General features: G+C 34.8%; 1 protein-coding gene across 2 annotated transcripts in view; it reads left to right on the top strand.

Annotated features, from left to right (window-relative positions):
• Window positions 1-15,974, top strand: part of TRAPPC12 (trafficking protein particle complex subunit 12) — a 58,822-nt gene that overhangs the window by 9,419 nt on the left and 33,429 nt on the right. For both annotated transcript variants that reach the window (XM_051778304.1, XM_051778305.1), the window contains exons 4-6: window positions 2,975-3,088; window positions 3,934-4,072; window positions 14,200-14,312. In XM_051778304.1, the coding sequence (XP_051634264.1) occupies window positions 2,975-3,088; window positions 3,934-4,072; window positions 14,200-14,312 (366 nt within the window). The remainder of the gene's footprint in view (window positions 1-2,974; window positions 3,089-3,933; window positions 4,073-14,199; window positions 14,313-15,974) is intronic.

The raw sequence follows: 15,974 nt of genomic DNA, 5'->3' as shown, positions 1-15,974 counted from the left end.
TTACATGTAGAGTTAATGACTCCCTTTGAGTGTATTTAAAAAAAGTCATATACTGCTACTTTTGCACGTGATTAATGTTGTGCTTTTGCATATATTTTCAAATATAATAAATCTGGATACAGTGGTATGGCATACATACTCACTTTAATAAGTTAAAAATTATCCTTGAAAATAGGGGAGGGGATTGTTCTTTTGTTTCTAAATCAGTGAGCAATTTCTCATGTCGCTGATTTGAGAGAAGATGGAAGATACAAGTAGCACAAATAGTAGCTGGGTGCTTGTGGGAAAAGGTTGCATTTCTACTTACTGGATAAAATTTCAGTGCTTTTCCTGAGAGACTGAATAATGTTATAAATTGTGTATCAGTGGAGTTCCCTTTTTATCACTGAACACATTTTCCACAGACATCCAGTCTTCATTACTTGCTTTGCTAGACAGAAGAATTGCATTTGAAACCTGTTTTACTATGCAGTTTCCCTGTCTGTATGTAAACCTCCCCCAGGATTTCTGTGTTTTTGAAGAACAGAGAAGTTCTGCAGGGAATAGTGCATTGTCTGTTGGGTGGCTGCTCTGCTTGGCCCAGCTTTGGTGTGTGTACATCAGTCAGTACTGACATGGTTTTGTTTTTCTTCTTTTCATTTTTGGTTATGTATATGGACCAAAAAACTCCTTTCACAAGATAAATATCTGGACTAACAGTGCTCAAAAAGTACAGAAATCATACAAACTGGTGGCTTTCATTAAAAGAACAACTTCCTATTTCAGGGGGGAGAGGGGCAGAAAAAGATAATACTAATGTCGTGTGGAGAGAAGTTCTCTGCTGCTGGCTGCCGCTGTGTTAGTGACCTAGTTGGCAATAATATTTGGTTGACAGTATTTTTTCTTGCAGAAATTAATGTTTTTACACAATAGCAGATAGATGACCATGTCCTGATCATCATAGAATAATTATTTTTGTCTTTGAAGATATTCTTCAGTATTTTTGATGCTGTATCTGAAGCTGTAGTGTCCATACTTGCTTTAGGCCTCAACTTAGGACTTACAAACAAAATTCAGGAACCAGGGACCCAGACTATTAGGACTGTGTGCTTGTAGACCTTAGGAAGTGTGAAAGTGACTGACCTGCAAGGTTTTGAGGGGTGTTTGAAATAACTGGAGAAAGATTTCTGCTGGACTGGCAACTCTAAGTTTGGTACAATTTGCCAGAGAAAATAATGTGTCCAGTTTGTTTCAAATTAAGTTGTACTGCCTTTTATTAAGCTTCCACAGAGAATTATGCTTCATGATCAGCAGGCAGCTCTAATTTTGAAATCTTGATGAATGTTATGTTTCATTTTCCAGCAAAGACTGTTTTCACAATGACTGTCAGACTTGCTTTTCCTGGCTGTCTTGTTCTATAAAGAAAAAGTATTTTTTGTCCATGCCCAAAATAGAATTTAAAAAATTGTAGCAACTAAGTTTGTCATAAATGATCCATTATTATTTTTGGATCCTAACACTCATTTGGGAAGAAAAGTTGTGCAGTTTTGAGTCTGTGTTTGCTTCTGTTCTAAGGATAATAAGAATTTAATTTGTCTCTCCAGAAGCAGAATGAATTTCAGGTAATCCGTGTCAGTATCTTTCTGCTTTTCTAAGTTGATACAGGTAGATGTTGAAGGATGTTGTAAAGGCATTATCAGTTCCTGCTTTTCCATGAGAGCGTAGGTGTCTCAGATTCTGCCATGCTGTTTTGTGGTCTTGCTGTCTTGCTTCTGCATTTCTAGTGGAACTCAGCTTTTTATCTGGCATTTGACATTGCAGGGGAGAGAGATGAGGTGGTTAGTGCATGGTGGTGTCTGTAGTGGCCCTTTGAACTGTATGGCTGCAAAATGGAGGCCAGAAAGTATGAAAACTCTTCAGTTGTTACTACTAATTTTTGATGTAGCTGTTTGCTGTATTGACATGTTTTCTAAAACATTGGAGAGGATTTAATAAAATACCAGTTCGAGGTTAGTATCCGAACTTGCAAGCACCAATATAAATATATTTTCTTTCTTACCGTTTCATCAGACAACATGACAATTTCTATTACCTTTTTTTTAATGTATTTAAGAAACTATTTGAAAGAAATATGACTTTCAGGAATAAGATATATTTATTTCAGAATGACCTGCTGGATACATGTCTCTTGAAAATCCCTTCTGTATGATAAAAAAGTATGACAACTTAAAACTTGTGAAATATTAGTCTGTGTGTTAAGGTCTTGGTATGCTGCATCAGCCTATACAAGGCTATACAGGCTACACATTAATGGGATGGCAGTGTAACAGGACTGTTAACTAAGAATAGTTTTGTTTTATGAATAAAAAAATAAATTTAACATTTTGAAGTTAGTCATGAAATGGAAATTCAGATGTTTACATTGTATAGGTGAAACAGTTGTTATTGTTCTGAATTTATCATTTTATGCATTGTATTGTTTCTTGTCCTTTGTTCCTGATTGCTAGGAATGTTCTGGGCAATGTTAGGAAAGTTTATTTTCATTAAGTGAACTACACTAGGGGTTATAATCTGAAATACTGAAGTCAGTAAGATACGAATAGACATTGAATACTTTGTAATAGTAGAGTAATTTGACTGTGATTATTGATAATATATGGCTGGGAATTTTTTTCTCCTTTTGATGAGAAAACAAAATTATGGATATTATACTATATTCATTTATATTATCAAATATTATATAGCTTTAATTTTAGAATTCTGTATGGGTTTGTATATTCTTTTGGTTTAGTGATCTGATAATATTAATGCTTGATTTCACTTTTTGCCTAATTAGATGTGCAGCTTTGACAAACGACATTCTACTTCTCACTGGCCAGTTCTCCTGACCTTGTCATTATTACTGATGGGTACAAGTTGCTGCTTCAGGCAAAATAAGCAGTTGTGCATTTTAGGGGCTTTATGATTTTGCTACTTACTCTTTTCTTCTTCCCAGAGCAGTAAAAACTGGAGGGCAGCAGTTGACTTGTGTGGGCGGCTTCTAACTGCCCATGGTCAAGGCTATAAAAAAAGTGGACAGCCTGCTAACCATACAACAGATTCTTTACAGGTATGTTTACAGATACACCCTTGTCACTGTTTTCCAACAATATTCACAGTGGCATTTTTTTTAACATGATCAAACTTCTTTTCCTAATTGTAACCTAAAAACTGAGCTTACTTAAACATTTTAGTAAGTCACTTTCTCTGTTTGCTAAAGGAAAGTAGGTCTTCATTTAAAACAAACTTATTTTTTTAAGTAGAATTCGATCTTGATTGTATGCTTTTAAAGGTAGTCACACTAGCAAAATGAAATGTTCTGCTGTCTTGAAAGACTCGCTGTGCTAGAGTTCATAGAACTATCTAGACTGTGAACTTTGTAGTAAGATTTCAAATGGGAGAATGTGTTTCATGTTGATAAGAAAGTAAGAACCCAATTTAATAAAATATTACAAGTGGTTCAGATGTAACCCAGATGAGAAGTCATGTTTTTGGCCCTAGTAACTATAAAGCTCATGGAATTTCACCAAAATCCTAAGAGATTTTAAGAATAGCATAAAATTGGAAAAACAATTAATATATCAGATTGATAATTCATACATACTAACTCAGGTTAAAGAGAGATGTTCTAATTTGAAGCAGGCTAGTTTTTAAACTTCATCTTCATAATTTCACTATCTTTACAAACAATTAAACCATCAGTCCTCTGTGTTTTGTTTTAATGATCTGATGAAAAGTATTTTGTGAAAGAGCATGTAAATATAAATCCCTATTCTTTTCAGTGAGTAACATAGAAACTCTTTACTCAGCTTTTATCAGAAGAACTTAAAAAGTTGAAATTGTATTTGGATGTGGCTTGTGATTGAACCTAATAACAGATTTTCCCCCTTTTTTTTTATATGTATTAATTTTTAGCTGTGGTTTGTGAGACTAGCACTGCTGGTAAAACTGAATCTATTCCAAAATGCAGAAATGGAATTTGAACAATTTGGAAATTTAGACCAGCCTGATCTTTATTATGAATATTACCCTCACGTATACCCGGGACGAAAAGGTAAAACACTTGATTTATAAAATGCTTTTCATTTTTGCTGATTTTACCGGTCATTATAAAATATTAGTTGAATTCAGTTTTTTTTAATTCTAAAGCATTGGTGAACTTTGGATTATGTTGGTTTTGTTTTGTTTGTTTTCCCCAGAGGAACATGATTGATTACTACATTAAAGTATTGTTCACATTATGGAGGTTGCAATCAGGAGTAATAAGAAGTAAAACAATATAGGTAGGCAGAGTATTTCATGATGCTGCTATAGAGGAATGTTTTTTACAAGTAAATATAATAGTTTAGATCTATAGTATTGAAATTAAAACCCACCAAGCTTAAATATTATGTTTTAGCCAGAAACAGGCTGTAAAAGGTGATGAGAGAGTTTATGGAAACAGAACGTATAAGCTTTTCCTCTTACCATCATCCAGGTACTATCAGTATGCTATTTTTAACCCTTGCATGTCCATGCAGACAGGTGCTAATGCAGATGTTATTTTCTGGTTCCTAAGATTAAAAGAAGAAATTTAGAGCTAATTTAATAATTCTCCTTAATTTAAGAAATGGTTGAATGTAATATTATTTGCTTAATAATTGAAAGTAAATAAAAACAGAACTTTACTGTGGATCTCGTTGTTGAAGAGATAAAAAACCGCCACCAAATTCTTTATAAGCAGTTTGTCTCAAGTTACAGATGCACTACTTCCCACTACTCCAAATAGCCCATAGATTAACCACATAGTTCCTCTACTCAGGGTATCCTAGTCCTCTAGAAGCCCAGGTTTGAAAAATTGCTAGTTTTAAGAGCAATTTCACTCCCGTTCAGGCTATTTTGAAATTTTATTTTTTCTAAATCTATTATTTAGAAAAAATAAGTCTTTGGTACAAGTACGCTGTTGAATGTTCTTATGTTCTTGGGCTTTCATATTTGAACCACAGTGTATAATACAACATTTGTAAGAAACAGTTGTTATAGCCAGTGCCACTCTGAAAAATTATAGTCCATTTTACATGAGATGCTGGTAGTCTTGATGGGGTAACATAGAAGGTACTGAGATTTTGAGATTGCTGAGGAAGGGAAGTTGGTGTCAGAAAGTTGGGATTTTTTTACAGAAGGTAAATGATGCAAAGGATCAGTGGTGGCCCATCAAGGCCAATGTGGACTGCCTAGAACAAGTCCCTCTGACGTAACTCATCGTCTTTCAAGCAACCACTGGCAATCCACTGAGAAGGAGCTGTGTAATTTTCAAGAGTGAGAGAGGTCTTGGTCATCAGGTTGCACAGCTCCTTGAATCTGGTTATCTTTGGGCAACTCTGCACTTGATGCAGTGCTGCACAGGATTAGTCTTCCCCAGGCCATATGTATGTTTCCACATCTTTTTCAATACTAAAAATAAGTTCTTTTTGTCAAAGAAAAATCCTTGCAGGTCATGTCAATATTTGAGGTGCTTGAGTCCTCATGCCACAGATCATACAAATAGTAGCAGCTCTGGATAGTCTGGCTGACTGCTGCAGGCACCTGTTCTGGGACTGAGCTTTGAATCCAAACTGTTCTCGCAACAACCACTCAACCACTGTGGCTATTTCATACAAATTATGAGGGTATCGATGAGGCATTCGCGGGGATGTAGGAGAAAACAAGCACTTCTTTTTGGCTGACATTTAACTACACTATACTGGATTATGGACAAAGAAATCTGGTATAAATGCATCATTAACTGGCTAATTTAAATAAAAAATATAGATAAATCATTCATAAATCTATTAGTATGAATCCACAATCCACTGCTGTTTGGTAATTTTGCATATCATTTTGTGGTGTAACAAGCATAAAAGAAAAGGTTTTGTTTCAACATTTTAGTTTTGATTTATGGTATATAAATGGAGTAAGCACTTAAAAGTCAATTTAAGAAATGAGAGTATAGATATAAATAATGTACACATTAATTGTAATGCATACAATATTTTGCATAATTTTTTTGTATTCAAAATATAATAAAAAATGTAATAAATTAGAAAATTTTCTGGGGTTTATGCTTGAAGTTGGGAAAGCTTTGAACTTCTTACAGCAGTGAGAATAGTCCCTCATCCATTAATCTCGGAGAAATATACCTCAAAGAATTTAAGTTACAAGTAACTCTATGGGAGTGGAAGATTTTTTTCCATAAATTTTACTTAACATGGCCAACACGTTCCTCCTAATTTCCTTCTAAAGTTCTTTCCCTTTTCACTGCACTACTAATCTCCGTTTCATCCTCATATTTTGTATGGCATTTGCAGCCATGCTGTGCATGGATCCCATTACTGTTGTTTTCTTCATGGCTGTAAAATCTAGTCTTTCTGAATTCTTTCTTTCCTGGCTTCTACATGCTCTTTCTTCAGTCATCTCCATTGTTTGTAGGTGTACAGCCTGTCGGGGAGCGTAGTCTGGGATCCTCTTATCACTCAGTGGAATAAGTTAAGTCACTCTTAGATCATTCCTGTTTGATATGGGGCAGAGAGCAAACCATTTCCATTTTCTAGTAAAATCTTAAAATTATTCAGTTATATATCTATTTCTTTTAAATTCATCTGTGTAAAGAAGCTAAAAAGTATGATTTTATATATCATTTTTTTGGTTTTTAATAGATAGGTCCTTAGGTCAGGAACTCTGTTCCAGATTGCTTCCTGCACATCTCATTGTACTCTGTGGGGTATATAAGGCTGAATTTTTGTCATTGTTCTCATGACTAATGAATTTCAGGATATTTTTTTTAGGGTTCTGACTTTGTATTTACACAGTCTGACCCACTTCTATTCATATAATTTGTTTCTGTGTTCCTCGTGATATTTAATGAACTCTCATATGATAGATTTCCTAACCTGAGATAGCCTTTCTCTTGGTAATGCCTATGTGTTTCTGAACAAGTGAGAGCCAACAATTAAAATGGAACATTAAAATGCTATTTCATGCTTTTATGAGATAATTTGGTCTTGTTTCTGGTTAGTAGATCAGGAAGTTACAGAAAAGTTAGTGCTACCAAGATCAGTGTTCTAAAGCTACAAAACTTAGAACAATTTATTTTATATTACAAAGAAAAGAAACTTGCATAAGTAAAAATTGGACTTTCATTCCCTGACCAGAGGTTTATATAACACGGGGTGGGTTTTATTTTTCTTTTCTTCTTTTCATTCTCCCTGTGAAGAGAGAGCATAATCTGTATTACTCTGAATGAAAACAGTCTCTCTTCCCTGGTGGAAATTACCTAAGTGAGGAACATGTCATTAAATATCTAGTTGTATGTGTTCTAGAAACTGATTTCATACTGTACACCTTCCCATGAACTCTGTGACTAATTCTAGGACAAGTTGTTTTGAAGTGTGGCTGTGTTGCAACTCTAGGGATACGCTAGTGTGTGCTGCAATAGGTTGACACTTTTGGATGGATAGTGACAGTTTAAAAAAATAATATATAAATATATATATATTTCTATCAAAATAGTGTGACTCTAGACATTATAACTACTACTTTAGCATATTTTACTAGGTCTGTGTTACTTTTATGACTTTACTACTACCCCTTGTAGTTAGATGTTTTATTAGAAATACATGAAAAAATGGATTGAAAAAATAGTTGTCTAAGATTTCATTTTTTACGTGTCCTTATTTACTCAAGTAGTGCTCTTAATTTGTTTCTTTTATTCAGTTTTGAAATTCAGATCCTCCTAAAGGAATCATATCATATGTGGTTTAGAACTGTCATTCAAGCCCATATTGTAAACAAGTTTTCAGTGCTGACATCTAAGGTGAACTGTAATAAATTATTATTGTTATTACATTTAATAACCTTATAAACCAGAAAAATGTGTAATGAGAAACTTGTTTTATGTCTAACGCAGAGATACTGTGTTAACAAGGGAAACACACAGAATTATATCTCTAATACCCACAAAAGACATTTTACAGACACCTGCACTGTGTGTAGTGCAGAGGACTGTGTACAGCTCCAAGGCCTACCTGCTCTCAGAAACTTGGTCCTGTTTCTGAATGTCAGCCTATGCCATAAGTAAGGCCAGACTTGGACTGGGGAAATTATCTCCTGTGTATGAGACCTCTATGGTGCTGTCTGGCCATTTTGAGTTTACTGTCTTCCTTTCTTCTTCTCTCTTACTTGTCTATGCTAGTAGGAGGCAGCCTGGCTGAAACTTCCTTTTTTTTTTTTTTTTTATCCATGGGGTTTGATGATGCTATAAGTGAAATACTGGTTTTTTCAGCCATGTCAGGTTTTGGTCAGTGGGAGAACTGTAGCAGAATGGGAAGTGGTGTGGGGAAAAAAGAAGAATAATTGTGGTAGGTGAAGAGACAAGAGGGAATAATCAATGTAAAAACAAAGATAAGAGGAGAAATGCACAGACTAAAGAAACTATGGCATATAGAGTGCTCCTGTCCATTAATAATGCCTGATTTTTTGCCCTTCACTTCCTTCTTCCATTTATCATTGCAGACCTTAAAATTTTGCAGGAAAGCAGAAGAAAAAAGTTACTCCCATCACTGTTACATGTGGCACTAGTTTTCTCATGTGTTACCACAAATGGTGCCTGACATTAACACTCTCACATCAGACTGATTCAGTCTTGGCAGTTACTTGGGAGAGTTCTTCATTCAGGCTCATTTTGGCAGTAAAAAAACATATTAAAGCCTCTAGTGGAACTGGTTTGCCCATTATTTTCTTTACATTACTGTGTATATCTCTGTTGTGTCTTTAAATACACTCTCCATTCATTTGCTTCAGAGCTACCTTCTATCTGTGAAATCAGCTAATAGGACTTGAATAAATACCACTCAAGTGTTGTGGTTCCAGTTGGTTATTCAGACTACTCAGATGTGCAAATACAAATTTTTCAGAAATAATGTAGATATTTTAGTTAAGAAATGTATGTATAATTTTAAGGGGGGGTAGAGTGCTGATGAAGTACTCAGTTGAGCTTTCTTTCCCAAGGCTACATAATCTCATTGTAGACAGTATCAGCTTAATATAGGATTTCTTAACACTATGAGTAAGTAATTTCTAAATTCTGCTTACTGCAGCTATCAGTAGATAAGATGTAACGTGATCTCTTTGAGGTGGGGCAGTTGTTGTAGGGTTTTTCCGTATTCTTTCTCCTATGTTTTTCTTGTTTCAGTGCAAGTAACTCCAAATTACTGAAAAAGTAATTTTGACATCTTTCAAAACCAGATCTAGATTCAGAGTACCTGTGTTCTTAGGTCACTTGCAGTTAAATTGTAAAAAATATGCAAGCATGAAAGTTCAGATAAAATTTTCAAAACGTTTTCCTTACGTGGGTACAAACATTTAGGCTCCTGTCTCTTCTTCAGTCTCTCTGGATTGAAAAGAATAAACAAAAACTTGGAAACTAGTCTGGAAACTAGTGGATTTTTAAGTATACTTCTAATTGCTAGTCAGCAAGGCTAGGATTCAAACTTACTACATTATCCCTCTTAAAAATCTTATAAATTATACACATATGCTTTTGGTAAATATATGTGTGAATATAAAGGCAAGGATTTACATCTCTGTATGTATATGTATGTATAAAGCAGAATATTTTTCTGAAACTAGATTTTCTGTATTTCTCTTTTACCCAGTGAAGGAAGGATTTTTCTTTTTTTTTCTTTCATTATTGTCATAAGATCCCACTTTATACTTGTAGTAATTGGTATCTGCCCTTCTGCTGCTCTTTAGTATTTAAGATTTGTTGAATAAGCTGTAGAAGTCACATCAGAAAGCATTTCTGGTTACTGGGTTTGCAACAATAAAATATGAAGATACAATGGCTGGCCATTGGAATCCTCTCTTTTCTGCTCTAAAAGGGCTGCAGATGAGGGCTGCATTTTGAATTTGATTGACATGGGGTGGTGTTTGTGTTTTGACAGTTATGAAAATGTGCAGCTGTTCATAAAGAAATAGAAATTGAAATCTGTGGTCTTAGAAAATTAACCTGATCTTACTATTTATTCCATCTGTTCCCATGCTTTCACAGTATCCATTTTCCTTTCAGCAGACCTTTTTTTACTTTTTAGTTTTGCCTTTTGTATGCTGATAATACATATATGTATAAGAATAAGTAATTCATACAAAAGTGACAATCAAAAATCATATTCTTGGAAAAAAATTCTTCAGTGTATTTAGAAGTGATATCTAAGAAAATTGTCTTAAAATTAAACCATTTTCCATTATAAATTTTTTATAGCTTATTATGAAACCCCTGAAGAGGAGCAACAGAGGTCAACTGTAAAACATCAAGCTAGAATAAGACCTATTTAATTTAAAATTTCAATACATGCCTGTAATTGTAGGGTGTTGCCTTTTGTTGAAATTACCTTAGCTTGGCTGACATGGTTTTACTGCGTAAGAGGGCATTATTGTAGAAGTCTGAAGCATGAAGTAGAGAGCAAAATGCATTCTCCTGTGCTCCTAAGCAAACATTTTAATCACAGGATATACTATTTGTTTTAAATACTTCCTTGACATGTTGCCCTGTTAAATTCAGTACTGAGTGAAATATAATAGAGTATGTGGGTTTAATTCCAAATAGTTTTGCAAAAGACAGCATGCAATTAATTCAAAGTTCGTATAAAATTTTCTTATCCCTAGTATAGGAACCTGTTACAAATAAATATGTCTTGCCCTCTGTGCTTTAAGTATGTGGCCTAACAGTAAGAGAACAGACAATGTAATGTAATTTTTAGTCTGACAAGCACATATATTTCTGTTACAGCTGAGTGTTCATGTAGTTAATTTTACTTTTTTGTTTTGTCCCCCCCCCAGTGTAACCATGTTCACTGAGGGAAGTACAGTTTTTTCCCCTACTAATCTGTTTTTATGGTTAAGTTTTGTACTCCAAATTCTGAAACCTGCCTTTCAGACCTTCCTTACACTATTATTATTGACCTTCTAGAGTCAACAGATGTGATTTACCTCCTCCCAGTTGTTTTCTTGTTAACCTAAACAATGTAAAATGAAAATTACAGTGTTTTCTAAAATCTCAGGCACATCATTGTAAAGTCTCTACTCTTGCCAGTTTTTACACAGCTGTTAATCAGGAGTTACAGAATTATTCTTGTGAACAGATCTCTTCACGTGCATTTTCAATACTGCCATGTAGGTCTTTCTGAGAAGTGTATGTAAAATGTATTAGCACTTTATATAAGTAGCACTCATTGAAAACTTTACCAAATCTAAATAAATTTATGGCCATTTTTTTATCCAGAAAGTCAGTTTATTAGTGAAGGAAATTAATTAGATATATTATGCACACCTCATATCATTTAACTAAAGAGAAGTTTACTTGTAGATAGGAACATATTTTTTATAAGCACAGTATTTAATGTCTGTATTTGGATGAGTGGCTTGAATAAGTGCTGCTGGTTTTTTATGAGCAATTTGCTCATCTGATTTGACCTACAGTTACACAATACTGTTTACATGGACTGGTAAGAAAGTTTGTAGGAGAGCATGAGTGTAGTTTTGTGCTTTCTTCAAAAAAAAAATCTCCTATTCAGAAGGATTCCAAGGAAACTGAGGAAGAGGGCAGAAACAGTATTTCTGATATTTTAAATAAAGTTAGCAGCCTGTTTAATAAGCAGTAAGTAACAGAAATCCACTGGATGAATTTCCTGGATATTTACAGTAAAATTTCTTCTATTTATGTCATGAGTTTTGAAAAGAAATAGAAGAAATAGATGCTAGAGTTTTAAATCCTCCTGTGTGAAATTGTAGTACAAATTCTGGTTTGACAAGACTTTCCTCTGACTATCCTTACACCCTGGGCCAGCTTCCGTCTAGTTTTGTTTGGGAGATCGGTCATCAGACTTGATATAACACTGAGGATCACACTGGAATGTTTTTGGTCACAAACCATGAAGGAAATACTGAGTGGTTGAGAAATAATACATCAGTAGAGTATATTTTGAAGTAATATAGTTCTAAATGCCTGTTACAACTGAGGTCTTAGTTGTGATAGGAAATAAATCAGATTCTTATGGAGTCTAAGTTGACCTGGAGTCACATTCATCATTTTGACATCCCGTGACACCACTTCTGATGATGTAGATTGCTAATGGGTTCTTCTTTCCCCTGACATGGATCTTAGTAGCATGGCTTCATTCAACAATACATAAGATCAACACTTTACAAAATATGCAATCCAAAAAAAGTGTTTTACAAAACATTGTATAAATTTTATAAAAATCTGTAATGTGAGATGTTCCATCTCTCTTTCATTAAATACCTGTCATGTACTTGTACCCTGAGCTGTTCTGGTACCAATCCAGATTTTCTGTATGATTGTTAATTGACTTGACCTTTTGCTGCATTTTACAAGAGGATGTAATGATACAAACTTGTTCAGAATTGACAATGCTGCAACACAGTCATTAACCAAAATGTTGCTAAAACTCTAGATTCCTTTTTTTTTACCTTTTTCTCACTAATCCCATTGAGTGCAGCAGAATGTTCATCAACAGTAAATTAAGACTGCTTTCTTGAAAAAGAACAGTACCAAGCTAGCTGGTTTTAGGCAGAGCGCTTTTTTTGGCAGAATTACTTTTGCATGGTGGAGTTGCAACTTGGTTGCCACAGGGGTGGTAGAGGTACAACCAGCTGGAGTTCACATTTGGTGAACTAAGTTTGCAGTACAGCTCACAACGTGTCTACAAAGCAATTTTTCTGTGGTGTTCTGGCACGGAACTTACTCTTAAATTATTTTCACCTTGCTTTTCATTGTTCACCCCCTACATTGAATGTGTATCTTCACTTGTGTCGTGTTAGGTACTAGTCAGGATATACATAAAATATTTCATGTATTTTGTTACTGATTGAATAAACTCTTACACTTCTCTTAATAGAATTTTAAAGGCAGTTTTGTTTTCCTGATGTCTATTCTACGTATGATGGTGCTTTAAGCTGATGTGTATGTCCATTACGGGAACACAGCAGTCACTGAAGCCATGGGGAATAGTTATCATTGGGAAAAGAGAATTTATGTAGATGTAAGTGGCTTACTCTGAAGGTCATAATTAGTGAGTTTTGTGATTAAAATTTTGTCAACCTTTAAAAAATTGTGTTGAGGCAGTGACTCATTCTATATAGCATTTACCTCTTTGACATACAAGCCTGTTAAGAACAGGTGCAAAAATGTTTTTAGAAGGCGCTTGAGTCCTGTTTTTGAGAAAAGATGAGGCAAGAGGTGACTTCAAAGGGAAATCCCCTTAGAATATGTCTAAAGTAAGCAAATGTATATATTAAAATATTAGAACTGTAGCACAGTATTTTGCAAGGCCTACTGCTCCTTTTTCCAGGTCTGATTTGGTTTCAAATGGTTTAGTTTAAGTTCATTATTGTTGTCTGTGTATCAGGATTATGCACTTATCTGAAAGCAAGGTGTTGCACACACTAGAGTTCTGTTAAGCTCCTTAAACTGCCCTTGAAGTCAGCCGGGATGCTGATAAACTCAGAAAATTGGGTCTTTGGTAAATGTTGTAATAATAATAAAGATAAAAGTAAACTAATGTGAAAATTAAGACATTTTTCTCCCCACATATTGCTTAAATTTCTTTCCCTATTCTTTGATGTTGTGAATGAACCAGAAAATACACAAAAATATGCCAAGTGGTTTTGTATGCCCTGATTATATAACTCACTCGCAAGCATACTTTTAAGGCTAGTAATTTTGTATTATTTCTTTTGCATTGATTGTAAAATATATATAATTACTAAATGTTAGTAGTAATGTTGAGTAAACTTCATTTTTGTTTATCCCTTGTTTTAATTAGTTTATAAAAATCTTTAATGAAACATTATACTTCCTTGCACAGCCTTGTTTTTGAAAATCTGAAGTAGGTGCACCTGCTTCTTGCCTTCGTGATTATGGTTACATTTGTTTGCCTATTTAAAACATTTTACAACATGTCACATAGTATTAGAAAAAGTTTCCTATTTTCTCATCTTTCACATCTTTCATCAGGAGAAGAAAAAGATAGATAGGCAAAATGGACTTTATGACATACACTAGTGAGAAATACCTTGTTTAATGTAGGCAAATCACTAACTGATCATTATAACAAGCACACTTAACAAAATTAATTGTGTTTCTAGGTTCCATGGTTCCTTTCTCCATGCGGATTTTACATGCTGAACTTCCCCAATACCTTGGTAATCCTCAAGAATCACTTGACAGACTTCATAGTATGAAGATAATCTGCGCCAAGGTAACAGCGTCTCTATGCGCTAACATTTCTTAATGTTTAAGAAATAAATTTTGTTGTCCTTAGAAAGAACATTAAGTTTCAATGATGACTTGTTTTACTCCCATCTTGATGCAAATATGGAGCTCGCTATTAAAAGTAATGAAGTGCCTCTTTCCTTTTAGGAGACATCCTTCTCTACTCTGTGGTAGCTCTGACTCAAATGAGTAGAACAGGGGACAACTTTTGTGCTTTTGCCAGACAAGATGTGGAGGACAGTGAGCAGATGTGTTAAAGGGCGAGTAGAGGAGATTTCTTTCCTTCACTCAGCTGCATCCAGCTGAAAACAGTTGTTAATGACCTTGATCCTTTGGAAATAGTCTTGATTTTTCAGAAATAGCCCAAATAGCTGGATTTGGAAACAACAGTCATTTGGGAATATAAGTACAACCAGCTGAGTTTGTTCTGGGGGGGTTGTTTTGTTTTGTCAAGTAGTATAATACAAAATTATGGCCCGAATTATAACATGGGATTTGTCGGTGCTGGAATTGGAGTCATGGAGTTGTGAGCACTAACTTTTTCCTCTAAAACCAACATGCTGACAGTAAGCATTTGTCCTTCAATGTTTTTTACATCTTTTCCGGGCAGTCTAATGCACCAGTGATTATGAATTGTTACCATGTGATAAAGTCTAGAGGAAATGCAACATTATTGCTTTATCTGTGACACTTGAAAGTTCAAAACTATATAAGATAAATACATGCAATTTATTTTCAGTATTCCATGGAAGTTTCCTATATTTACTCCTTAAATAACTTGGATAAGAGAAGTGAAGGGAAATGATAATTGCCAATTGTGTAGTTATATGGCCTTACATATATGAAATCAACTTGCTTCTAGCCCAGCAATGGCTAGGATAACCAAATGTTTACAGTAAAAAGTCCAGTTCTTTGTATTATGAGGGGAAAAATGAATGGTTTAGGTAATAAGAAGTGAATATGGCATTTGTTACAAAGTTGGAAAGAATTGATTTGGAAACCGTGGAGAGATGTATCTAATTTGGCCAAGAAGTGCCACTTCTTAGCACTTCACAAATACAATTACCTGTTGATGACCATCTCATGTCATAATATTCCTGGCAGGCTGTTCACTCCAGCTGTTTTCTGTATAAATGGTCCTCAGTTTGAAGTAATTCTGTTCTTCTAGGAAATGCTATATGCCTCTGTTGCAGGATCTCCTGGTGCTTCTACTAACGTTTGCCTACCCTGGTCTGGAGCAGATCAGCTGTTTCATATCTTTGTTTTATGCAATCTGGTGTTAAGTGCTGTGTTGTCTGCCCTCAATCATGAAGGTGCCACTAGATTCCAAAAACTGAACTTGTTTCTAAGTTCCTTCATCTTGTAACAAAGAGAGAAAACTGTATGAATGTGAATGAGGGAGCAACTGCTGAGCAAAGGTGTTCATCAGCCATCTGGCAAACTATTGAAATGGCCACATCTCAGTTACAGTGTGATCAGCCATGATTCTCCATAGATTAGAGATTGTTGGTAAATAGAGGAGTGAAAGGAAAGAAAATTAACTCCCTGCCTCCTCCCCCCCCACTCCTTTATAAGACCTTTAAGTCATGTACAACCTTGCGGTGTCTGCATATCCTTAGAACCTATCCAGTGTACTAAGGAAGCTTTT

Source organism: Manacus candei, unplaced genomic scaffold (assembly GCF_025592945.1).
Source record: "Manacus candei isolate 608988 ecotype Guabito, Panama unplaced genomic scaffold, ASM2559294v1 h1tg000011l, whole genome shotgun sequence".
In the NCBI taxonomy this organism is placed as follows: domain Eukaryota; kingdom Metazoa; phylum Chordata; class Aves; order Passeriformes; family Pipridae; genus Manacus; species Manacus candei.
The sequence above is the reverse complement of the archived record's forward strand: the minus strand, read 5'-3'. Positions and strand labels throughout refer to the sequence as shown.